Genomic DNA, 24,661 nt, shown 5'->3' on the forward strand with positions numbered 1-24,661 from the left:
TTATGATTCACAGTCTGCTCGGCTTCAGACAGCTCAAGTTAATCCACTGATGCACCTTATATGGATTTCACACAGATCACAACAAATACTCTCAACCTTTTATCAGTAAAACTCAAGTCAAAGTTGACAAAGTTTCTCTTTATTCTATCCTCTACTATTTGTGCCCATTTTATCTGGAGCTTTATTGATTTTAGAACACTTCTGGGGCCACACAAATATAATCAAGATTGGTTTCGCTTCCAGTGAGGTTATTGTAGAAATATGCAACCCGGGGTTTGGTGATATACTGAAGGTCAGACTGACTCCAGTGACTCGTTCCTGTATCCACTTTACTTCATTTGCAATTTTGTGTAAATAGCCTAGAACCTTCACTGTTAAACTACCACATCTTGGCCACATCTGAACTTTTTTTGTGATTAGTATTATTATAAAGTACTCCCCAAGTTAATGCAATTGATTAAACCATGCTTAGAAAGTTGGCATTTTGATTGTCACAATGTTTTGAAAAAAGAAAAATGCAACTTTTCCAATGCAATTTATACCATTTACAATTTTGCATTTATACCATTTGGATTCATGGTGTAAATGCAATTTATACCATTCACAGTGTTCAGACAGCAAGTAATTAAATTACTTGCTGTCTGAACACCACAAATGGTATAAATTGCATTGGAAAAGTTGCACATACCACCTTTAATATGCAATTTATAATCTTTTATTCTCACAGTTTGATATCTTAAAACCTTGCTTTCATACTTTTGGACTTGTAGGGCTTTTTTAGTTGCTAAATGTTAAGTAGGATCAGAATAAACTTGGAAAATTGTAATTGTTTTGTGTAACAAAATATGGAAAATTGTGTTGTTTTGTGTTTTGTTTTGTTTGGCAAATTAGCAGTCTACTTTCATCCAAAACATTTACGTTGTAAAAAATCTGGCTTGGGAATCTAATCTTCTCTTATTTCTTGATTCGCACCTCTAAACAGGTCGTAGACATTCGTATCCGTCAAATTGTGATGTCTTAATCTGCTATCCTTTGGTTTTGAGCTTGGTTCTTTCACCACTGCCATTCTATCCCTACTTTGAATCTAGCCTAAACTTTTCAGATATCCTAAAAGTGTCAGCCATTAATAAGACATAACACTGGAGAGATTCAGAACTTCCCTCTGTACTGTAGCTGGTGTTCAGCAGTACAAGTTTCAATGTTTTTTGATGGTTTTAAGGGTCTTTCACTCATTCTTCCTCTTTGTATGCCTCAGGTGAGTTCGATTCATAGTTTTTTGATGGTTTTAAGGGTCTTTCACTCATCCCTCCTCTTTGTATGCCTCAGGTGAGTTCGGCGAGGTGTATAAAGGTCGACTGAAACTGCCTGGAAAACGAGAGATCTACGTTGCCATCAAAACACTGAAAGCAGGCTATTCTGAGAAGCAGAGACGTGATTTTCTGTCCGAGGCATCAATCATGGGGCAGTTTGACCACCCCAACATCATCCGCCTGGAGGGTGTGGTCACCAAGAGCCGACCGGTCATGATCGTCACAGAGTTCATGGAGAACGGGGCGCTCGACTCCTTCCTTAGGGTGAGTGCAACTTCCAAAAAATCACCCTCTGTGTGTGTCTCTCTCTCTCTGTCTGTTTCATTCTTTCCATCTGGTATGGAGAAATACACAGCTTAATCGATGTTCAGCCCTTTTTTTTTTTCAATCTCATGGATTGGTTCTTCCTAGCTTTGATCTGGTGCCGCAATAAAGGGCCTCTTTGAAGTTGGCTTAGAAATCCACCACATCCGAGTAGCGTCGCCATCGATCCACACTCCCACCCCTGTTTGTATCGTGCGTTCGGTTCAAAGCTTTCACTTGTGCAACATGGCGGCTGTGTACACAAGTTTCGAAGGAACTGTAAGGTCTCCCACTGTGTGCTGTAAACACGTTTTAGACAGTTACTGATGAGTTATATTAAACACAAATGCTGCACAGAAAGGAAAATCAATGTCTCTTTTATAGTTGTGCACATGTACAAGATATTTAATACTTGCTCCTGTTTAGCTTAAATTACTGAAGGGTCTGCCCCTGTATGAAATGATCATTTTATTAATTTATTATTTTCTAAAAGATTAAGCACGTTCATGTCTCAGAGCAACATGCAGCTGTTAGATTTCACGTTAATTGCAAATCTATCTATCTATCTATCTATCTATCTATCTATCTATCTATCTATCTATCTATCTATCTATCTATTGTTCTAAATGTTGATCATTTTATTAATCTATTTATCATATCTGTAATTATTTTTATATATTTTTCTATCAAAATTTTAAACTCAAGCACTCACAATTCATTTCTGTCAGCCATGAATCCTGGAGCATGTCCTGCTTTGACAAATCACGTTAATGCTTTTGAAATAGAGTTAAGTGGAAATAGATTATTATATTCTTAATTAACCAGCTACTACATAACACAAAAAAAAATGTGTTTACAGCTAAACACCAGGAGCTGAGTGTGTAGTTGAGGTTTGACATACTGTGTTTTTGTTTTTTTGGCAGCAAAATGATGGGCAGTTCACAGGGATCCAGTTGGTGGGGATGCTGAGGGGAATCGCTGCTGGCATGAAGTACCTGTCCGAGATGAATTACGTCCACCGAGACCTGGCCGCCCGCAACATCCTGGTCAACAGCAACCTTGTGTGCAAGGTGTCGGACTTCGGCCTGTCCCGTTATCTGCAGGAAGACACCTCTGACCCCACCTACACCAGCTCACTGGTAAGACTTCGCCCAGGCACGTCAGACACACCACCTCATTCCCACAGGAGCCAGTAGGTGCCATGTTTTGCATCGTTGCTTGAAATAATTGAAAAGACAGGTATTGAGCGTTTGTAATTGCTCCTCATTTCCTCAAGCGTTGTTTTATTTTTTTCATTCCTGTCTGCTTTGTCTTTTATCCCCCGAAATGTCTCTGGAAAGAAACAGTGCATTGTCTCTCTGACAGGACATGAGTGTTTCCTGGAGAAACTGCATTTAAATTCTGTATGTGATTGAACACAGCCAAGTGACTGGACTTCCAATAGCCTGCCTCCCAAATGGAGCGCTCAGACTTCCAGAATTCTCTATTATGTATCATTAATAGGCATCCGGGGCATCATTAGCCCTCCTGCGCTGCGGATCTTTAATATTAATATGAAATACTATTTTCTCCTGCCTTCTTAAAGACTCTCTATTTAGAGCACTGTGATATTTTTGGTGCCACGGATTCACCACGTTCGTAATTATCTGGGTTTACCGATAATTCATTGTCGTGTTCCATCTTTTCTGACCCTGTTGTGATTTCTGTATTCAGGCTGGTTTCCGAGGCGCTGGTCGCACTGACAGTCGCACTTTTAGCAGGGTCAACCGTTTCCCCCGCTTTGGACAGAAACAGCCCTGGGTCACATCCTTTATTGAACGCGTTTTAAATTCACTTCAGACTTCTCATAGAAATGTCCCATGCATTATAAGCAAACAATTTCATCTTTTACACTCTGGTGGTTCCTCAGCGCTGGTGAGCAGAGATGTGAGGCGGATGATAAAGAGATGAGACGACAGACAGGGAATATTTCACTAATGTTTTGTCTCTGTTAAAACGTGTGAAAGCTCATTAGGCCCCAAAGGAAGCCATCATTCACAAACAGGATGTCCTGCGGTGACTGTTGATTGACAGGAATATGCGGCAAAGATGTGAAGTTGGCGTGATACTAATGTGACTTCGCTGTCTTTCTTACTGATAGAGAGAGGATTTAATTACCCCCCGGGTTTTTGGCCGTTTTTGTTCACTTGTCAGTATTCTGTCTGTCGGTCGATGGATAAAATAATAAAAAAACACAAACATCTCAGTCACATTCAGTCTGGACATGCAGTACAGCCAGATTACGATCTGAGGATGGGACATCTGTAAGTACGTCTGCCCGTCTGTCTGTCTGTCTGTCACCTTTTGAAATTTGTTTTCAGCTGATTTATGTTCTGTGTCTAACTTGAAGATAACCATTTTGTACTAAAACACACTCAAACTCTACCAAGAGAGACTGGAGTGTCCATGGGCTTGGAGGAGATGATACAGAGAAGGAAGTGAAATTGAAAGGGAAGAAATAAAGAAACGTCCCTCACTTTCCCAGCATGAACACAGATTTCCCTCTCGCTGTCAGCATGACAAGTGCAGTGGCTGTGGGCTGCAAATGGAAAATAAAACTATTTACACTGAGGCGGGATCTGAATGTGTGACACCCCCTCGCCCGGCCCACCCTCCTTTCTGTCACTTTCTGTTTTCTCTTCCTCTTCCTCTCCAATTCGAGGGCTGCGATTTGGCATGCCGGAGTGTGGAATGTGACATGCTCATTCTCTCTTTCCTCTGTTTACTCACCATTTCAATTCCTTTAGTTTTCATTTACTTGTCTTCTCTGTTACAGGTGTTGAAGTCTGATGTTCTGTAGCAACTTCTGCAATTGTGTAGTCTAGTTCAGCCAGACTTTCGCCAGTCGGCATCAAGACTGGCTCACATTATGGCTTATTCTTGCCAAGAACTCAGTTAAAATAGTTCACATTACCCAGCTTGGTTTGTTATGGCAGTGTGAACTAGTCTGAGATATAAAGAGTCCATCTGACCATCATACAGTTGTGTGGAATGGTTGGATCTGTGTTGGCAAATACTGACATTCATGTAGGTCAAGCATTGCCAAGCTCATGGGTTAAATTCCAAAGGAACGCATGGACTGATAAAAATGAAGAATTCTTAAAGGGATAGTTCACCCTTTCTGTCATGAATTCTCATTCACCCTTATGTCGTTCCAAACCTGTAAGATTTTTATTCATCTTTGGAACACAAATTAGTATATTTTTGTTGAAGTCTGAGAGCTTTCTGACCCTGCAGATACAACAATGAAACTACACAGAAACATGGCACAGAAACATAGTAATGCATCGTAAGGACAAGCAGGGGAATGCATAGGCATGCATCGTGGAACACTTGTAAATGGTGGCTGACTGATGTTATTTTTGTTTTCTTTGCACACAAAAAGTATTATTGTAGCTTCCTCATATTATGATTAAACCACTGATGTCACATGGATTATTTTAATGTCCTTGCTACATTTCTGTGCCTTGACTATAGTACTCCCCTTGCTGTCTATGGAGGGTCAGAAAGCTCTCAGATTTCATCCTAAATATGTTAACTTGTTTTGCAAAGATGGACAAAGGACTTGGAATGACATGTGGGTAAATAATTAATAACAGAATATTCATTTTTGGGTAAACTATCCCTTTAAAGTTATTAAATTAAAATGTCAAATTGGATCAACATACAAATAGTGCTTAACAAAATAAATGTAAGAAATAGGCTTCTCATTTCTCCCTGCATCAAGCTGTTGTGTTTACGGAACATAACCCTGAGCACAATGTGAAATATTCAGGCGCACTCTAAATGTCTCAAACAAAACTTTGAATATGCTTTTCAAATATTTTTGTTGACACAAACCTCCATTGGCAAACATTATGAGGCTAAAGCCAGTGGAAAGGGAAATGCATGACCTCACCTCTATCAGATACAGTCTGTTCATCTGTTAAATTACATCTTAGGAAGGACGAATAAGGAGAAATGCATCTGTGTGTTGGTGTGTGTGTGTGTGTGTGTGTGTGTGTGTGTGTGTTTGATGTAGTTTGATAAATGTCAAGTGTCACAGGTAGCTAAGCCAGTATAAGCCCATCAGTTATTACATTCCCCATGTGTGTGTGTGTGTGTGTGTGTGTGGCAGTCCACTGTGCAGTGCAGCTGAGATGAACATGTGTGCTCTTTATACGCTTTATCTTTCCTGATCTCAGATCAGCTCGCTTTGAGCAATCCTAATAGTCTAACAGCATTTAGCTGAAATTTCTCAAGGTCAGTATCGGTATAAGCCAGATTCATTCTGAACAAAGGCTGGTGCATGCTTTAATTTATGCAAACAAGAAGGTTTTTGTTAGAATTGTGGGGTAAAACTAGATCTTATATTTTTCTGAAGAAAATCTTATAGTTTTTGCCAAGTTGTATGTTTTTCTGAAGAAAATGAATAATTTTTGCCCCCCTTTTTTATTATTCTATCCAGTTTATCACGTGGAACGGTAATTGCACATCTCTCCTCCTTTTTTACCCCTTTGGTAATCGTTATATCCATAGTACAAGAGGTGAGGTCAGGTTATATATATTAACCTTAAAAATATTTTTACATGATTTTTAATAAGTATGAGCAATAGTAATAGTGTTGTCTGCCGTTTTTAGTATGTAATTTGGACTGCAACATTTATCATGGTTTATTTTAGTGAATTTAAACTGTCAATTCAGTCTCAGTTTCACAGGTTTATGCAACCTTGACTCTTGCCTCTCTTGTAAAATGTGAGCAGATTGGATAGCAAGTTACTGCGGGTATCAAACAGAGAAGCGGTGTGAGCAACATTTTACCACACCACTGTCCTCAGCTGTCATTATTTAAACATGCTATCTGACCTTTGACCTGCAGCACCATGTGACAGACTTGAACACCCCACACAGTGGCGAACAAGCACGCTTTCATTTAAGCACAAAGAACTCTCAAAGGAAAAGGAAGAGCGTTCGAGTCGAGGGAGAAAAAAAAGAATACTTAACCTGGTTATGAAAGACAAGGTCATAATCTAATATTAAAAATCCTGGATGGGAAATTGGAAGGAAAGGATGATAAAGGATTAGGTGAGCATGGTTTAATTTGCGCTGTCCCCGTTGGGCGTCTGGGTGGTGACTGGGCGGTACAGAACCAGGATAAGGGGGCGAAAGGTTAGTGACGCGCGTGCTGCTATCTGAACCACCTCCCCTGACGTCTGATCTGCATGCTGATGTTAATGCAGCACAAATTGGACTGGAATTTGAAATGAATGTAAGTGAAGGAGATATAAGCAAATTAGATCTGTAAGGAACGCAGGGAAACCGAATGGCCATGGGTTATAATTTAAAAGCAGTTAGACAAGGTGATCTAATATTCACTCTGTAGCATTATTGCTTTGTTGACATCCGTGTCAAACTATGAGAAATCTTGTTACTAGTCTATATTTTCACATTACATTAAATTACATGTTAGTTTTTTCATCAGTCTGAAAGTTTCTTTACTTTGAAGTAATGAAAGACAGACAAACAGACAGACAGAGAGTCTCATGTCTCTTTCTGTCTTTTTTAGTATGCAGTTTTTCAGATCTAAATATATGCCACTGTTATTCTGCCTCATGTAGGCACATTTGCGTTACAGATTGTTTGTGTTTGGGACATTAAACACTAGTGGCGTGTCTTTCTTCTGCAGTTGTTCAAGTGTTGTTTGCTGTGAGCATGTGCCGCTATGAGAGACAGATCTTCATTGTTCTTTCAGACTGCAGCTCGAAAATAGTGACAGACAGTGGAGCATCAGAGAGACATATGGGTCTATTTCTATAAATGCTGCATGAATTATAAACCACATTGTGTTTGACCAAACTTTCCATGTTTCAGTGATCCAGCTGTTTTTATTTTATTTTAATTTCAAATGTATTTATATTACCCATTTTTTAACCACACTTCAAACATGCTACTATAGGTGTAAGACACTGTCACTTCAGCATTAACCATGACTAGTTGAGTTCTGTTATGTTCACACTACATGGGTTTAATGTAAAAGTAACTGTCATTAACCTGAAGTCAGTGTTTATGTGCCCTGTCTCTGTGGTGACAGGCCTCTCGTCACAGACAGCAGACAGTGAAGGTGACCCGTGTGACACTGGTCTCTGTCGTATGCAGGTTCATTCCATCTTATATTAGAATCGATGAAGATGAAATTGGGTTTTTCAGGTCACTGAACATAAAGGTCGGGAGAAAATCCAAGCAGAAAGGGTCGTCAAATCCTTCATTTGTTATATATTTTTCATTTGATAAAAAAGAAAAGAAAAAGAGAAATCTTTGTTTATATTCAAAAGCATTTTATTTTCCATGAAGTCCATTTACTGTATAAAGTTAGTCAAGGCACCAAAGTGTAACCCAACAGTTGGTATGTTTTGCCACTGTGTCTCTAAGACATTGCAAAGGATCTCTTTTGTGAATGGCTAACTGCCTTGTACTGTATTTCTTCACAGTATTGTTCATCACGGCCGGCAAACTGTTGAATCCACCTATGATGTCTAAACATGTGAGGTCATTTGTTATTGTGCTTTTGGATGTCATAGCGCTCATTGTTGAAAAATGACAGATCTCTGAGGTCCTAAACGTGAAGCAGGGCATCTTGTGTGTATTGCATGATGATTTCTGAATGATCCATTTTTGCAGCTTAGTTTCAGTATATGGTCTTGGGTGGGCTGGAATGTGTGCTTTGTATTTACTGTATATTGTTTGCACCATGTCAAATTCTTTTATATCAAAAGAGCAGATAAAACCTGATTTTGATGTGTGGGTGTGACCCTTTTAAGATTTTTATAAAATCTTTATAAATCTTTGACTGATAATCCAGACTGAGGTGATGCAGAATTATTACAAGGATATTGAAAGTGAATTTTTAGTTCATATAGAAGGATTCTGTGCTTGTTATGAAGCCCTTTCCTCTATAAAAAACACTAAAGAAATGTATCTCTCTTTCTTCTCATTCATGGTTTTTCTGCTTTATATTGACCCACAAAAGATGCAATGGGTTGGAAATATAGAGTTATAGATGTATAGGTAAAGAAAAAAATCAGGAAGGATGTAGGGGACTAAAGAGACCTGAGGGTTAAAGAGGTGGAATGGAGTGATTAATTGAGTGACGCAAACTCCCAGCAGGCATCTGTCCTTTCCTGACCACTGTTTTTTCACCAAACTTAATAAAAAATGGATCAAGAAAGAGGTCTGAGATTATGTAATCTTATTTTAGGTTGTTCTCCTTACAATTACTAAAATGTTTTAATTTTCTGTCTATAAGGAAACTGGAATATTCCCTCAATGTACATTAAAGAAGGGAACAAAGTCGTTTCTAAAATCCGGAATGCATACAATAAGCAACCAAGTAGCAGCCACATCGCAACTTGCCAAAAACAGTTTAGGACAAACTGACCCTATGGAAACAGACCCTAACATCATAGCATTGGAAGTTTTGCATGGGTAACCACTTACAGTAAATCTTCTTTAGAAAATGTCAAAGTTTTAGTTTCATTACTGTCAGTTTTAAGCCTAAACACACCAATTCTGAAGCGCACTCCTAGAATGACTATATGCTGCTCAGCTTTTCCTGTCATTTAGTTTTCATCTGGTTGACGTCAGAGGCAGGACTGAACTAATTGACATCATTAGACTCTGTGTATGTTTTGTCATTGTTTGTTAGTGTATGTGTGTGTGTGTGTGTGTGTGTGTGTGTCTGTGTGTGTGTGTCTGTGTGTCTGTGTGTGTGTGTGTGTGTGTGTGTGTGTGTGTGTGTGTGTGTGTGTGTGTGTGTGTGTGCGTGTGCGTGTGCGTGTGCGTGTGCGTGTGCGTGTATGTGTGTGTGTGTGTGTGTGTGTGTGTGTGTGTGTGTGTGTGTGAGTTGTATCTTGAAACAAACTGCTGTCAATTTTAATCAGTGAGACACACAAGTCCATCCTCAGGTAGACCAATTACAGACAGACACGCTCCACGGACGAGACTAGGCCCTCCTCACAAACACACACACACACACACACGCACACACACATATACACTGTTTGAAGAATTGGAAAGAAGTTTTTATTGTGTTTTGCAAAGAAAAATGATTAAATTCAGTTGTGCTGAATTTAAAAGTAAATGCAAATGCACCCATTGTTTGCAAATATTTATAGCTGCGATGGATGTAGAGCTCACTGAGTCAATATGTTCCCATTACTTATTTATTTTGTTCAAACAGCATACTTCCCAGCCATCCATGTGAAAGCGATATATTTCGTTACTGATAACATAATTGAGTCACATGGATTATTATGACCAAAACCAATCCATATGCAAGCATCTTATCACTTCTAACCAACCAGACTAAACTATCATTTTTTTGTTCGTTTCCTCAGGGTGGAAAGATCCCTGTGAGATGGACCTCGCCAGAAGCCATCGCGTACAGGAAGTTCACTTCTGCTAGTGACGTCTGGAGTTACGGTATCGTCATGTGGGAGGTGATGTCTTTTGGCGAGAGGCCCTACTGGGACATGAGCAACCAAGATGTAAGTCCTTTTTTATACATAACAGAGTATGAGTCTCAACTACTTGCTTTGAATCACACTAGCCCTGAGTAAACTGAATTAAATAAAAATATACAATTATTTTGTTATTATACTGTATTATTATTACTACTAAAACATATAATTTAATATAATATAATATAATATAATATAATATAATATAATATAATATAATATAATATAATATAATATAATATAATATAATATAATATAGTGGATAAAACCCACTTACAACTAAAATGAACCCATGCCGTTGTGTGTAATCATTATGTATGTATGAAATGTATGAAAAGTAAACCTGAGCTTTCCAGGAGGTGGTAACTTTTCAAAAGGTACACATTTGTACCATATACAGGTATACCCTTAATGGGTGCATTATTACCATAAAGATACATATTAGAACCTAAATTGTACATTTTAGTAATTTCTTTTTTAAAGGGTACCACCCCAGTGACAGCTTTTGTTTTTCTGAGAGTGTAAAGCTTTGCAGTGCATTCATGATGAATGTAAAGTGTATGATTAACTGTAAAGCACCCAACACCCTTTGGCTCTACCTCTGAATTTCATTGCCGTGAGTCTCATTTCCTGTCAATCTCTTTTGCTCTAAGGCTCACTACTTTGAGTCTTGCCATCTCTCTCTCTCTCTCTGAATCTACAGCTGCCTCAGAGTCTTTTCAGGATTCAAATCTCCCAGTATCTGTGTTTCAGAGCTGACAAAAGTTTTTTCTTTTTTTTTCTGTTCGAATTGTGAATATAACCGACTCATTCTAGGCTCTGTGGGGATTTTTGGAAAATCCTGCCAATAAAAACATAAATTCCCCAATCCTTTTAGCATCCAGTTAACACATCAGAGATGCAGAACGAACCCTGAGGAACTTGTGAGTGTAATGACTGCCGAACTCACAACTTTCTGCTTTCTGTACATTCTCTGTGTGTACTTTTTTTTTTTTTTTTCAAAGATCGTCTCAATTGCTCAAAAGAGGTTGTTTGACATGCTTGACCGACTTAATTTCTTATGTTGGATTTGAAAATTCTTTGGTTAAATATTCATGAAAACCATCTTATGAAGGACTCAGAATGTAAAGCGGTCTGATTCTGGTTTAAAAAATGTTTAACAACTTGTGACATGCCCCAAAAACAAAACAACAGAGCTCCCATGTTATACTCTCCGACATAGAAGTGCTAAAGGTAAAGTAGTGGAGGAGTTGGATAATATTTCTTTGGCCTATCACACATTTCATTATCTGTTCTTCTAGAGTTTTTAATGATCATCCAGTCCCAAATTACCATGAAAAGATCATATCAGCATAATGAAACAGCAGGACATCTGCAGCACAGAGTGCCCAGCTCTCACCGCGGTCCTGTGGAATCAGTTTAGGATGGAGGGAACAGAGAGTATTGATCCTCAAATATTTAGATTCATGTTTGTGCAGATTGGTATGCAGAGGCTAGACAGTGTAGTTGTTTGTTCATTTAATGTTTACTTGTGTCAGAGAGGATCAGAGAGAGAGGAATATGGGAAGAGTCCAGTGTTTAAGGAAGGGTAGAACAACAGATCACGTTTAAAGATTAATGATGTGGGTTGTTTGTTTATGTTGCAATGTCTATGCAACAAAACTGATATATGTTTTATGATAATATATATTTCTTATTACTGAAGCACTCAAAGCCAGTTTCTCACAATGCGTTTCCTCTAGTGACAGGGGTTTTGATGCAAATCTTTTGAATACTCTAAAAGATTCATTTAGATTTGACCACTTATTTATTCACTAAAAGATTTGTTCATGCAAAAGATCTGTTCACTAATTTGTCCAGTGTCCCTTTTTTAGTTAGTAATCATTTATTACTAAGGATTGATTTATTTAGTGTTTTATCTATAACATGTGCATGTCAAGGTGGTACATAGGGTGCTGAGTTGTACACTTTAGGTCATAATATGTACTTTTAAAATACTAATAAGTACCATTTAGTGGCAAATCAGGTACAATGATGATAGATTTTGTCCGTTTTGTATCTTTTTTTCCACTAAAAGACTCCACTTCTTGTTGTTTAAGAGTCAGAAACTCCCGCAAATTAATGACAATAATATCTGTCTGCGTGTAGGTGATCAATGCTATAGAGCAGGATTACAGGCTGCCGCCCCCCATGGACTGTCCCACTGCTCTCCACCAACTGATGCTCGACTGCTGGCAGAAAGATCGGAACGCTCGGCCACGCTTCACGGATATCGTCAATACGCTCGACAAACTCATCCGCAACCCTACCAGCCTCAAAGCAGTCGCCAGTATACCCACTATGTGAGTCAAACCAACTCATTATACACACATTTTGTTTTTCACTATAGTGGAAACCTTTATTAATTTTTTTTTTTTTTTTATTAATATTTTTAGATCAATTACTTTTTCGTTGTTACAAAATAATTATTTCTACTTGTTCTTTTCAAATTTCTGTTCATCAAAGAATCATGAGAAAAAAGTATGTTGGTTAACACAACAGTGTTAAGCAGCATAACTGTTTTCAACATTGACAATATTAAGAAATGTTTCTTGAGCAGAAAATCAGCTTATTAGTATGATTTTTGAAGGATCGTGTGACACTGAAGACTGGAGTTGTGATGCTGAAAATTCAGCTTTGCATCACATAAATAAATGATATATTACAATATATACAATGGGGATCGAAAGTTCGGGCACCCCTTGCAGAATCTGTGAAAATATGAGTCATTTTCAAAAAATAAGAGAGATCATACTAAATGCATGTTATATTTTATTTAGTACTGTCCTGAGTAAGATATTGTACATCAAATATTTTAACATTTATTCCACAAGACAAAAAAAATGCTGAAATTATTAAAATAACCCCACTCAAAAGTTGTAGTACTGTGTTCTGTTACCTGATGATCCACGACTGTCTTTCTGTTTTGTGATGGTTGTGCATGAGTCCCTTGTTTGTTCTGAACAGTTAAACTGAGCAGCGTTCTTCAGAAAAATCTTTAAGGTCCTGCAGATTGTTCAGTTTTCCAGCATCTTTGCATATTTGAACCCTTTCCAGCAGTGACTTTATGATTTTGAGATGCACCTTATCACACTGAGGACATTTGAGGGACTCAAACACAACTATTTAAAAAGATTCAAACATTCACTGATGCTCCAGAAGGAAACAAGATGCATTAAGAGCTGGGGGGTGAAAACTTTTGGAATTTGAAGATCAAGGTAAATTCTACTTAATTTGTAGCTCTTAATGCATCTTGTTTTATATATATATAAACCCTTGACATTTAGCGCATTTTCATATTAAACGAGATATTTATTAGTCCACTTATGAAGAAAAATGAGTTTGGTGGTCCCTACACATATAGTAACCTTGACGCCCAAGGTTGAGTCATGTGACTCCTCTTCCCCCCTGCATCTCATTCTCTGTTTCCCTCTCTTCCTCCAGTCCATCCCAGCCATTGTTGGACAGGTCTATCCCAGACTTCACCACCTTTAGTTCTGTAGAAGACTGGCTGGCCGCCATCAAGATGTCTCAGTACAGAGACAACTTCCTCAACTCTGGCTTCACATCCCTACAGCTGGTCACCCAGATGACTTCAGAGTGAGTGTGAACTCTTAAGTGTTTTTTCTAAATAGTTTCTACAACTTCTCAACATTGGGGTTTCATTATTGTCAATAAAGTTCTTTAAAAAGGCCGTACTCACATCAGATGGTCAAGCTGGTCAGCCAGTCCAAGTCATTTTGGAATGTGATACAATCCAGGCTGACCCAACATGATCTATCAGGTCAAACTTGGCCCCAAAAGCTGATCAACCAACTAATAAACAACCTAAATTACCATTGACTTTCTAAATAAGTTGGTCGTCCAACTCATGAACCACCCAAACCAGCGTGGAACTGTCTAAAGCCTTAACTAAGTTGGAAAAAACAGGCTAGTTCAAGGTAGTTAAACATTCTGAAGTGTTCTGAAATGTGGATATCCAGCTCTTCATCATTTTAGCCAAGATGGTCCACCAGCTCTATCCAATTTGACTGACATGGTGAATTTGACCCCATCATCTTGTCAACTACCTTAACCAGCTTGGACCAGCTGATGATCAGTCTCAGTTTCTAAGGTTCTTCTATCTGTTAGGCTTTTATCATTGTTACTTAAGCTTTATGGTGCTGGTAGAACCAGGCTTGAGCTAGTTCAACTGGGCAAGTGTTATAAAAAATGGTTAGCAATCTCATCACCAGCTTGGTCCACCAGCTCTAACCAGGACAACTAGTAGAAATACAACTAAGGCCTGGTTCACACGGGACGATTTTAAAATTGTCGGCAGATTTTCCAAACCTGAGAGACCCCACACACGGCGATAAAAAATCACGGGTCTAACAGTTTTGGTCGCTCCGTGTGTGGTGTGCAGCCACACGGCAATATCAACACATCACACACGAACCGATTTGACTCCCGAGCATTCCCAGGTCAGACGGGAAATCTCGCAAAATCCCTCGAGATCAAACGTGACTTTAGAGTAAACAATCATGGTGGACGAAGAGGATGCAGTGGCCATAGTTTGTGCTTTGTTTTTAACGGGAAAAAAAACATAAGAAAAATAAGAAAAGGCGATGGTCAAAGAGGTGGAGACGACGCGAGCATGGACTATACTTGCTATATCATGATATGGAGATAAGTTGTTGTTTTATCTCATAGAAATGTTGTTACGTACTACACAGATTAATAACCGTTGAAATAAACGTTCATATATTAGTTTCCATGTACTCTGGTGGACTGCAGTTGTGGATGTAGTTATGCCCATCGACTTTATTTGTATTTGTTATATTATATACGCCGGCTGTTTTGATTTTGTTTCCCGGTACTATCACTGCCTCGTCACCTCGCGTTCTGATTGGCTACACGCCACAGTCCACAGGCTGCGTGATTGTTTGTCCTCGGGGGACACCACACACGAGAAGAAATCGGGCAAAATAAATCCAACATGTTGGATATCCCCGATTTGAGATCGGAGCGGTCCCGACATTGTTCCGAGCAGAGGAGATTAGTCTTAACACACCACACACGGCAGGAATATTTGATCAGATTATTTTACGATAATCGGAGCATCCTAAGATTGTCGGAAGGGCTGAATCGGGGCTAAAATCGGCCCAATTATCCTGCCGTGTGAACCAGCCTTAACCAGTCTAACCATTACGAAAGCTCTATTTATTAGATTTCTTAGGCTTTAATCATTAATCAGCCAAGATGGCGTACCAGCTCTAAACTGGTTAAAATCACCCCATCAACAGGTCATCCAACTAGTCAACCACCTAACCTCATATTTACAACTTTATATCCTATTTTAAACTACATCTTAGTCTCCTGCGTATTTTTTGTTGAGTTGAAAACAGGCTTAGAAAAGATCACACTTTTAACAACATATGTTTCAAAAATCTTTATGTTTACAACAATTATGCGTCTTATTCAGCCACCTTGTCATATTATTGGTTCATTTCAGATGACATCTAATGCTTGGTGAGTTCGTTTGTTGTCTGTGTGAAGGGTGATTAAAGCTGGTTTCAGATTTCCAGACAGTCATTGATCACTGAATGCCGGGTGGCCAGATATCTCAGCAAACTTGTTTAATATTGATTTCTAATCCATACAGTAGGATTAGCATGATTCGCTAAGGTATGTATGTATGTGTTTTGACTAGTTTGAGTCGCTATCGAGCAAACAGGTGAATATGCTGTTGATGATGTTTAAAACATGTCTCCTGTTGTTTTCTTCATGGCGGGAAGCGTTCTGTGAGGTGTAGCGTCTCTGACGCTGTGATTAATGCAGCCGCCGTTCACAGAGGGTCTGCGCTTAATTAGCAACATAAGTATGAGCCCACGCATAAACAGGAAGTTAAATGCAGGCAGCTTTCATGTGTTAATGCTGTTTGCTCTCAAATCTATAAAGCTGTAGGGGCTCTGAGTTGCCCCCCCCCCCCCCCCCCCCCTCTCTCTCTCTCGCTCTCTCTGCGTTGTTTGAATGGTTAGTATATTGATAGTACAGGTTTTTCTCATTCAGAATAAATGCTCCTCTCGGAAGATAGCAGAGTAAATTGAGCGTTCATTCAGAGTTGCTCTTTTGTCTTTGTAGTTTAAAGGTGGCAATGAAACAGTCACCTAAAATCACATGCTGTAGCAGACATGTCTTGATCTTGCTTGCCCTTTTGACGTGCTGACCATAACTCTACTAACAGGAAGTGCTTGTCGAGTATTGCTCAGGGAGAAACGGTTTTCCTGTACCAGTTGGCAAAATGATTTTAGTGGAATAAATTTTTTACTACTGTAAGAATAAAAAATAAACCATGTTTGTCAGTATGGATTATAATGACGGACATTGACTTTAACGTCCAATTCTCACTATTAACATTAACTACGACTTTCGTCTCATACGTTTGTAACATTATAGAGCTTTTTAGTCTTACTTTTGAGGTATTTGTCACAGTTTTGCACTACATTTGAATGTGTGTCCAGTATTAAATGTAGTTATGTGTTTTTCTTGTGTTCGCAGGGACTTGTTGAGGATAGGTGTGACTCTAGCCGGCCATCAGAAGAAAATCCTCAACAGCATTCAGTCCATGCACCTGCAGATGTCCCAGTGCCAGACTGGCACAACGCTGGCATGACTACAGGGGGCGCCGGACGACGGGCCGGGCAGCTTGCGGAAGAATTACCAGCGGGTGAGCCCAATCCCATCGGAGCGCGCCAGAATAGAGACTATCATCCTTATCTGAGAACGTGTTTCAGGAGAAAAACCGTTATCCCATATCCAACAGACCAGATTGAAACAGAACCACCAGGACTTGTTAACCCATCGGCCGTTTGCCTCTTCAGTCTACATTTACAAAGAAAACCAAAGAAGTGGACTCTTTTTGTCCTCTTCTCATCATTAATTACCTTCACAATGCTTATCCAGAAATCACAGTGACTGCTCAGATTCTGAGACGTCTTGCATCGGTTTCTACAAGGTTCTTTCGTTCTTAATTTTTTCAGGTTTTTTTTCCCCAGTATAAACCTTCTATCGTCACTGCTTCCCACTTACACTACCTGTCGATCTCGGTATGGCTGACGTTGCCAAAGGACATCCTGTATGCCTGCGTCCCATCCCTAGGCCATACGAGCGTAAATTATGTATATCTTTAAATAAATATGAGTTTATCTTCAGAGTAAACCTTCATATTGAAGGTGAAGTGTAACGGACCTGTATGTAAATACCCTCTTCTTCCGCTTGCATTTTTGGCAATGTTGCGCATTGGACAAGAACCGCCGATTCTGCAGGACACAAACTCACCTACGTCAGCGCGACGCCACGAGAACAATCTGGGATGGACTCTGACTCAGTCGTTGTTGTGTAAATATCAGTTAGTTGTGTATAAACTAGCGTTAAAAAGATATACTTTAGGTGAAAAAAGCTACGCATTCAGGCCACTAAACAGTGTTTATTGTAGGTGTTTCCATGCTGATGAGCACTTACATGTACAGCTTTTCTTTCTTCCACCTCTTCTTCTTCTACTTCTTCTAGTCGTTCTTGTTAGTTTCGTGTCAGAGTGTTTGAATGCGTCGACTAGCGTTGGGAAGGTGTGTCGTCACCACCTAAACTAGCTAATACACTTAAATGTAGTTCCACTGTTAATAAGCTGTACTAATGTTGGTCTTACAGGGTCTTTAAAACCGCTAATCTGTTCCCAAGCACGTGTTTACATGATAAGCCAACTGAAAGGTTGCAGGTAGGAAACGAAGAGACTTTGTGAAACCGCTGCCCTTCACCACTTTTATCAGGCCGAGTCACTCTCTCGGCTCCAGATGCTTCTCGATGACATTGCTAAATGTGGTACATGTTCTTTCGTGTCATCAGCTCTCCATTTATTTCTATGTGTGTCTGGATTGAACATCTGTGTGACCCCTTATGAACAGATGCCTAACGCCACCCCATTGAGCACATTCTACTTAAGCAGTCAGTTAAGCACTGTGTAACACACAAACACACACACACACACACACACACACACATGGTCTGTTGATGGCTTTGGGCTGTTCCTTTTTGGTTGCCATGGAGAAATAGCATTAGCTGAATAATAATAATAATAATAATAATAAATTATTATTATCATTAAAGGTAACACTATACAATAAGATCCAGTTTATCAATATTATATTCATGTGTTATATATGTATGACCTATCATTTAACCATACTTTTAAAAACATTTATTAATCTTGATTAATGTTAATTTCTCAGCCTACTAAAACATTCTGGTTGTATGAATGAATATGAACATTGAATAAACATGAATTAAAAGTGAACCATAGTGTATTTATTAAATTAACCTAGATTAGTAGATGCGGGAAAAAAAAAAAAAAGAAAAAGACAAAAAAGCTCATTGTTCATATGCATGAACTTGTTAATAGTTCACTTTATTTAGTGTTACAAATAACATTATCATTTTATTGTATTAATATAGTACCATTCATAACTAATATGTAGCTTTAAATAAGAAAATAACATTGTATTAAAAACAAAAAAATGTAAGATGAAAAAATGTTTTAGGGGCGAAAAAAATAAATATAAAGTGAATTTCAAATCTGAAAACAAACAAACAAAAAAATCAACGTAGTTACTTAAAGAGAAATAAAATGCTCAAAGCCAACTTTAATGTTAAAATAATACAAATATGAATGATTGGGAGCTTGCCTAATCTTTGTGTGCTGTAAATGTTGGCCTTTTATGATAAAATCACAGCATTCCTCTTTTGTAAGTTGCTTTGGATAATAAAGTGTTGTAAATGAATAAATATAAAAGTAATTGGTAAAATGTTCCAGCTTTTGGGGTCATAATGGCTAAAAGCAGCTCCACAGGATCTCATAAGGTGTAACATTAAAGGACCCCGATGTAAGATTTGAAACATAATGGTTTGTAGAAGTTAGCAGCTGTACCATTCATTCACCTGATGTGAATGTGTGTGTAATGAATAAGCTGCTACATTGCCTGTAAGTTAATGAGACTCATGGTTTATGGTTATTCTCTGGGAGCAACACACACACATACACACAATCCATCAAGCAGATATACCCAAGGTGTTGCACCTAATTGGCTACAATGAATTTCACCATGGTAACCAAAGAGTGTGGCTCTTTGGTAAGGATGAAACACTTTTACAGCTTCTGCCAAGAGGCATATTCATTTTGTGCGCACACAAACACACACACACACACCTCAGCTGTATTACACTGAAAAAAGTGAATCTGTTCCTCCATACAACGGTAGTTCTAAGATAATGTCTGGCTCTATAAAAGCATTAGCGTGAGATGAAGACGTCTTCCCCTCTGCCTCTGTGTAAAGGCAGCTCTATTAATGATCACAAAGTATCGCCCCTGTGGCCCGCGTCCAGCTCGTTCACGGTGGGGCGTAACCAAGCTGTCCGGCGTCCTGCCGTATGGCCCAGCTGAAAAATGGCTGACTTGCGCTCAAAGCCGTAGATACGCTGGGGAGGGCGGAGCATGCTGGGATACCTACAGACTGAGGAGAGTGATAAATGAGTTGGAGCGAGTCTGAGAATAAAAGAGAAAACAAGAGCGAGAGATGGCGGACAGTGCAGGATTGAAAAAAGAAATGAAGAGAAATGGAGAATGAAGAAAAAAGGAATAGACAGACAGTATTAAGTCAACATGAAATACAAAATGTACCATTTTCATTCTAACAACGTGATTCTTTCAACTTCTCCCCTCCAACCACAAATTATTCTCTATTCTTTTCACAGTCCAATCACGGTGGCAAGTCGCATCATCATATTCTGTTTCACTTATAATTACTGCATATTGAAGTGCAATGGGTTCCAAATGTGAATGGCATTTCATGTCGACTTCCAGGTGTGTGTTGAGAGAGGGCTTACAGTTTAACCTTGGTTGAACAATATGGGTTTGGAAAATGGAAAATGCCAAATGTTTTTTATTTTATTTTTTACTGATAATATGTGTTATAAATCATAGCTTAAAGGCTTATTTAGCATAGGAAAAAATATATATTGGCATCTCCCCATATATACAACATTTCAAAAGTTTGGGGTCACTTAGATATAAATGTATATTTTTGAAGAAATTAATACTGTTATTCAGCAAGGATGCATTTAAATGACCAAAAGTGACAGTAAATCTATATATTTATCTCTTTTGGAAGTAAAAGTATTACGGTTCTACAATATATATGTATATATATATTGAGTAGCGCAATATCTTCAACAATGATAAGAATAAGAAATATCTCTGAAGGATCCTGAGAAATGACTGCTGAAAATTCAGCTTTGCCATCAAATGAATAAATTACATTTTAAAATATATTACTATTTCAAATTATTATAATTATTCACAATATTTACAATTTTCTTTAACTGTATTTTTGATCAATTAAATGCATCCATGGGACCAGTTTTATTAAATGGCAAATTAGCGTTAGAGCGCAATTCCATTAAAGTGCAGATGGGAAAATTCTGCAGGTGATTTAAAAACAGTGTGCACATGAAAGAACAAAGATGCAGCCAGATCATTTCCATAATGACCAGTAAAATCTACCAAGAGCAGCGCAAATTACCACCTACTATAAATCATGCTTTTTAGGGGCCGCTAAATAATGGTGTAAATACCCAGCCTGATCTCACGGCAATTCGTACATATTTTACGAGTTGCACAATTCGTACGAATTTGTACAAATGACCTACACCTAACCCCGTCCCTAAACTTACCCGTCACTGGGATCTAGACAAATCGTGCAAAGTTGTACAAGTGAGGTCACACGAATTCGTACGAATTAGCCCACTCATAAATTATGTACGAATTGGTCGTGAAATAGTGTTGAAAAACCAGCAAATATTAGTAAATCGCGTTGTGTGATCAATATAATACTCTCCTCCCATAAATTTTGCGTCTGAAAGAGAAACTCAGACAAATGCATATTCAATAAGTTCAGGCACAAAAATAACGGTCTTCTCTCTGCGCATCTTTAGTAAATACTGACAGTACTATTTTAACACCAAAAGAAGATTTACACTGGTGCAAGCTGTTAGTAAATCTGGCCCTTCGTGAGACAAATTTTAAAATTATAAAAAAAAAATCTTACAGACCTCAAATATTTGTCCAGTGAAAAGCTTTAGATTTTGTAATGCTTTTTCTGTTAATCAGTCTAAATGGATAAATATTCATCCTGGTCAATATATCAATCCATCTACCACTATACAGAGTAAAACAAATGGCAGCACTTCACCATCTGCACAGACGGATTGAATCTTTGCCATAACGCACATGCGCAACAATACAGATGTAGTTGCTATATTAATAATATTTGAATATGTACATGAACACTATTGATCTATTCCGAATGTGTCTCTCTTTTTCTTTTTTAACCTCTCGTTTTGCACATGTCCAACAACTCAATCGAGGATAATCTTCATCTCTTGCAAGGGTATCCTCCTCTTCCTCCTCCTCTCGGAGGGTTGAGGGAACAGGCAGGGAGTGAGAGGATGAACGGAAATGATTTGAGTCTAATTTTATCACTCTTTGCCTGGAGTGTCGACACATTGTGGAGTCTGGTGAGCGTTTGGCAGTGGATCAGCGGTGATGCTGTTCCCGTGCCAACTGAAGTCTGAGCGGTGCAAGTGTTCACTAGCACGGCTCAGACTTCTCAAGCGCAAACAAAAAGCGTGTTTGGAACAAACAAAGGCGTCGTCTGACACCGCCGGTAGGAACGTGCTCGTGTTTTCTATCGATCTTTGTTTTTTGTGCGTTTCAAACGACACTTTCATGTTAAAGTGTTTGAGCATTACTTTAAGCAACCGAAACTAAAAGCCAGAGAGCCAAATGGTTTGAGAGACTGTTGATATTACTAGCATGGCATGGATCCTAGCCTGCACTGTTTTGTAGATAGCGAACGAAGGAAAGCCCCCCTCACCTCACCGAGGCTGTATAGTTAACACTCGTTTCTTGTGATGAGTATGTCAGAGTTTGAAACTGTAACTTTCTGAGAACTATTGTACTGAAATGCACTCAATAAAGACCTTGGAAAAGCTGAAGTCAAGCGAGTGATATCTTCATCCGGAGAGAGCTCTTGATAATGAGGCAAGCCGTGGGTCAAACGTGCAGCCGCTTCTCTGCTGTTTGTAAAGGGAGTGTGTTTGCGAGGGCTGTTAGGAGTTTACAGACACTCTCTAGACGCTCGAGTCTGCAAAACAACAGTGGTGTGCTTACCAAGGACCATGGCGATTAAAAGAGATAGCGAGGAACACATTTTTAGAGTAATAATTTGACTAACGAGGCATTCAATTCATGTAGTTGTCCAGCAATGCTCTGCTTTAGTAATTATTCCTGCAAAAACAAGGTAGTTTATGAAATAATTAAGTGACCGTTTTGTCTAGAAGAGTTTGGGGCAAGATTGTTAAACAATTTTTGAATGTATAGGTGTGTGTGTGTGTGTGCGTGTGTGTGTGTGTGTACATATAACGTGTTTTTGACTTTTCATGGGTGTTCTTTGAGTTTTGAGTTCCTCACAGTTCAGTTCAGTTTGACTTTTCACTCACTATGCCCAAATATTTATTTTATTTATGATTTATTTAATTTGCCATTGCACAAATGATGCATGATAGAAATAAATAAATAAAACCTGTAGTTTTATATTTTTTTATGCTAATTTTATTTTAGGGATGTCGATTTAATGCATGCATTTAGTGTGATAAATTTTTTGATTAGTTATCAATTGTAAGTATAATAATAATAATAAATAATAATAATAATAATAATAATAATAATAATAATAATAATAATAATAATAATAATAATAATAACTATACTACTACTAATAATAATAATAATAATAATAATAACAATAAATAAATAAATAATAATAAAAATAATTACTACTAATAATAATGACATTAAATGATAAATTGACATAATAGATCTATATAAATTTAGCATGGAGAAACAAAAATCAAACTGCAAGTTGTCTCTTTAAAAAAATGCATGCATCATTTGTGCAACAGCAAAAATAAAATAAAATGATAACAATGTAAATTCTCTTTGAGTTTTGAGTTCCTCACAGGTTGATGAAACCATGGAATTTGAGGATTGTGTTTTATCTCTGTGGAGTTCAGTGCAGTTTGACTTTTCACTCACTATGCCCAAATATTTATTTTATTTATGATTTATTTATTTTGCCATTGCACAAATGATGCATGATATAAATAAATAAAAAAAACCTGTAGTTTTATATTTTTTATGCTAATTTTATTTTAGGGATGTCGATTTAATGCATGCATTTAGTGTGATAAATTTTTTGATTAGTTATCAATTGTAAGTATAATAATAATAATAATAATAATAATAATAAATAATAATAACTATACTACTACTACTACTACTACTACTAATAATAATAATAATAAATAAATAAATAAATAATAAAAATAATTACTACTAATAATAATGACATTAAATGATAAATTGACATAATAGATCTATATAAATTTAGCATGGAGAAACAAAAATCTAACTGCAAGTTGTCTCTTTAAAAAAATGCATGCATCATTTGTGCAACAGCAAAAATAAAATAAAATGATAACAATGTAAATTCAATGCATGCATTTAGTGTGATTAATTTGCTAATTTGGTTATCAACTATTATTAGTAGAATAAAAAAAATAATTTATTAATAATAATAATTAATAACATTTAATGATGCATTAAGATAAATTGACATCCCTAAGATCAGAATAATGAAAAAAGATCAAACAAGTCATCAAAAAAAATATATATATATTTATATATATATATATATATATATATATATATATATATATATATATATATATATATATATATATATATATATATATATATGCCAATAAGACACAATATATTGACTTCTAAAGGCATTTTTTTTTTTTTTTTTTTTTTGTAAATGTAAAATCTGCCACATTAATAATAAAAAAAGATCATTTGAAAGCCCCAATTTATCTATTTAATATTTTGGCTATAAAATTTCAAGATCGGCGTCTTGCCCTGTAAAATGATCATTTCAAACATGAATTGCACAGCAAATGAGCTCGTGTCCAGGTGTGCTGACCTCTTTCCCAGAAAGCACAACTTCTCTATCAGCCTCCCAGCAAAGTTCTCAGGGCATTCATTAGAGATGTGTTTATTCCTCTCTTCCTTTTATTTCATTATCCGATGGGATCGAGCCCCGTATGGAGCATGACACTTCATTTCTCAGAGAGGTCTTCCTAATGGAAAAGACCAATGCAAGGTCACCGAGACTGCATAATTGAGACTCTACAAGAGCAATAATTGACAGTTATGCATTTTTAATGGCTATTTATATGGATAATTCTCCACATGGCTCACTCTCCCAAACATTTGTTTAAATTGATATGTTATCTTTATTGATATAATTAAAGTGGAGGGAA

The 24,661-nt window shown here is 37.5% G+C and overlaps 1 protein-coding gene across 1 annotated transcript in view; it reads left to right on the top strand.

The window, feature by feature from the left end:
- Positions 1-22,273, top strand: part of LOC127951469 (ephrin type-B receptor 1-B) — a 204,825-nt gene extending 182,552 nt beyond the window's left edge. The window contains exons 11-16 of the mRNA XM_052549345.1: positions 1,327-1,574; positions 2,537-2,752; positions 10,025-10,174; positions 12,296-12,489; positions 13,631-13,786; positions 16,727-22,273. Of these exons, the coding sequence (XP_052405305.1) occupies positions 1,327-1,574; positions 2,537-2,752; positions 10,025-10,174; positions 12,296-12,489; positions 13,631-13,786; positions 16,727-16,841 (1,079 nt within the window). The 3' untranslated portion in view covers positions 16,842-22,273. The remainder of the gene's footprint in view (positions 1-1,326; positions 1,575-2,536; positions 2,753-10,024; positions 10,175-12,295; positions 12,490-13,630; positions 13,787-16,726) is intronic.
- Positions 22,274-24,661: the final 2,388 nt, after the last annotated feature.

Source organism: Carassius gibelio, chromosome B2 (genome assembly GCF_023724105.1).
Source record: "Carassius gibelio isolate Cgi1373 ecotype wild population from Czech Republic chromosome B2, carGib1.2-hapl.c, whole genome shotgun sequence".
Taxonomy (NCBI): domain Eukaryota; kingdom Metazoa; phylum Chordata; class Actinopteri; order Cypriniformes; family Cyprinidae; genus Carassius; species Carassius gibelio.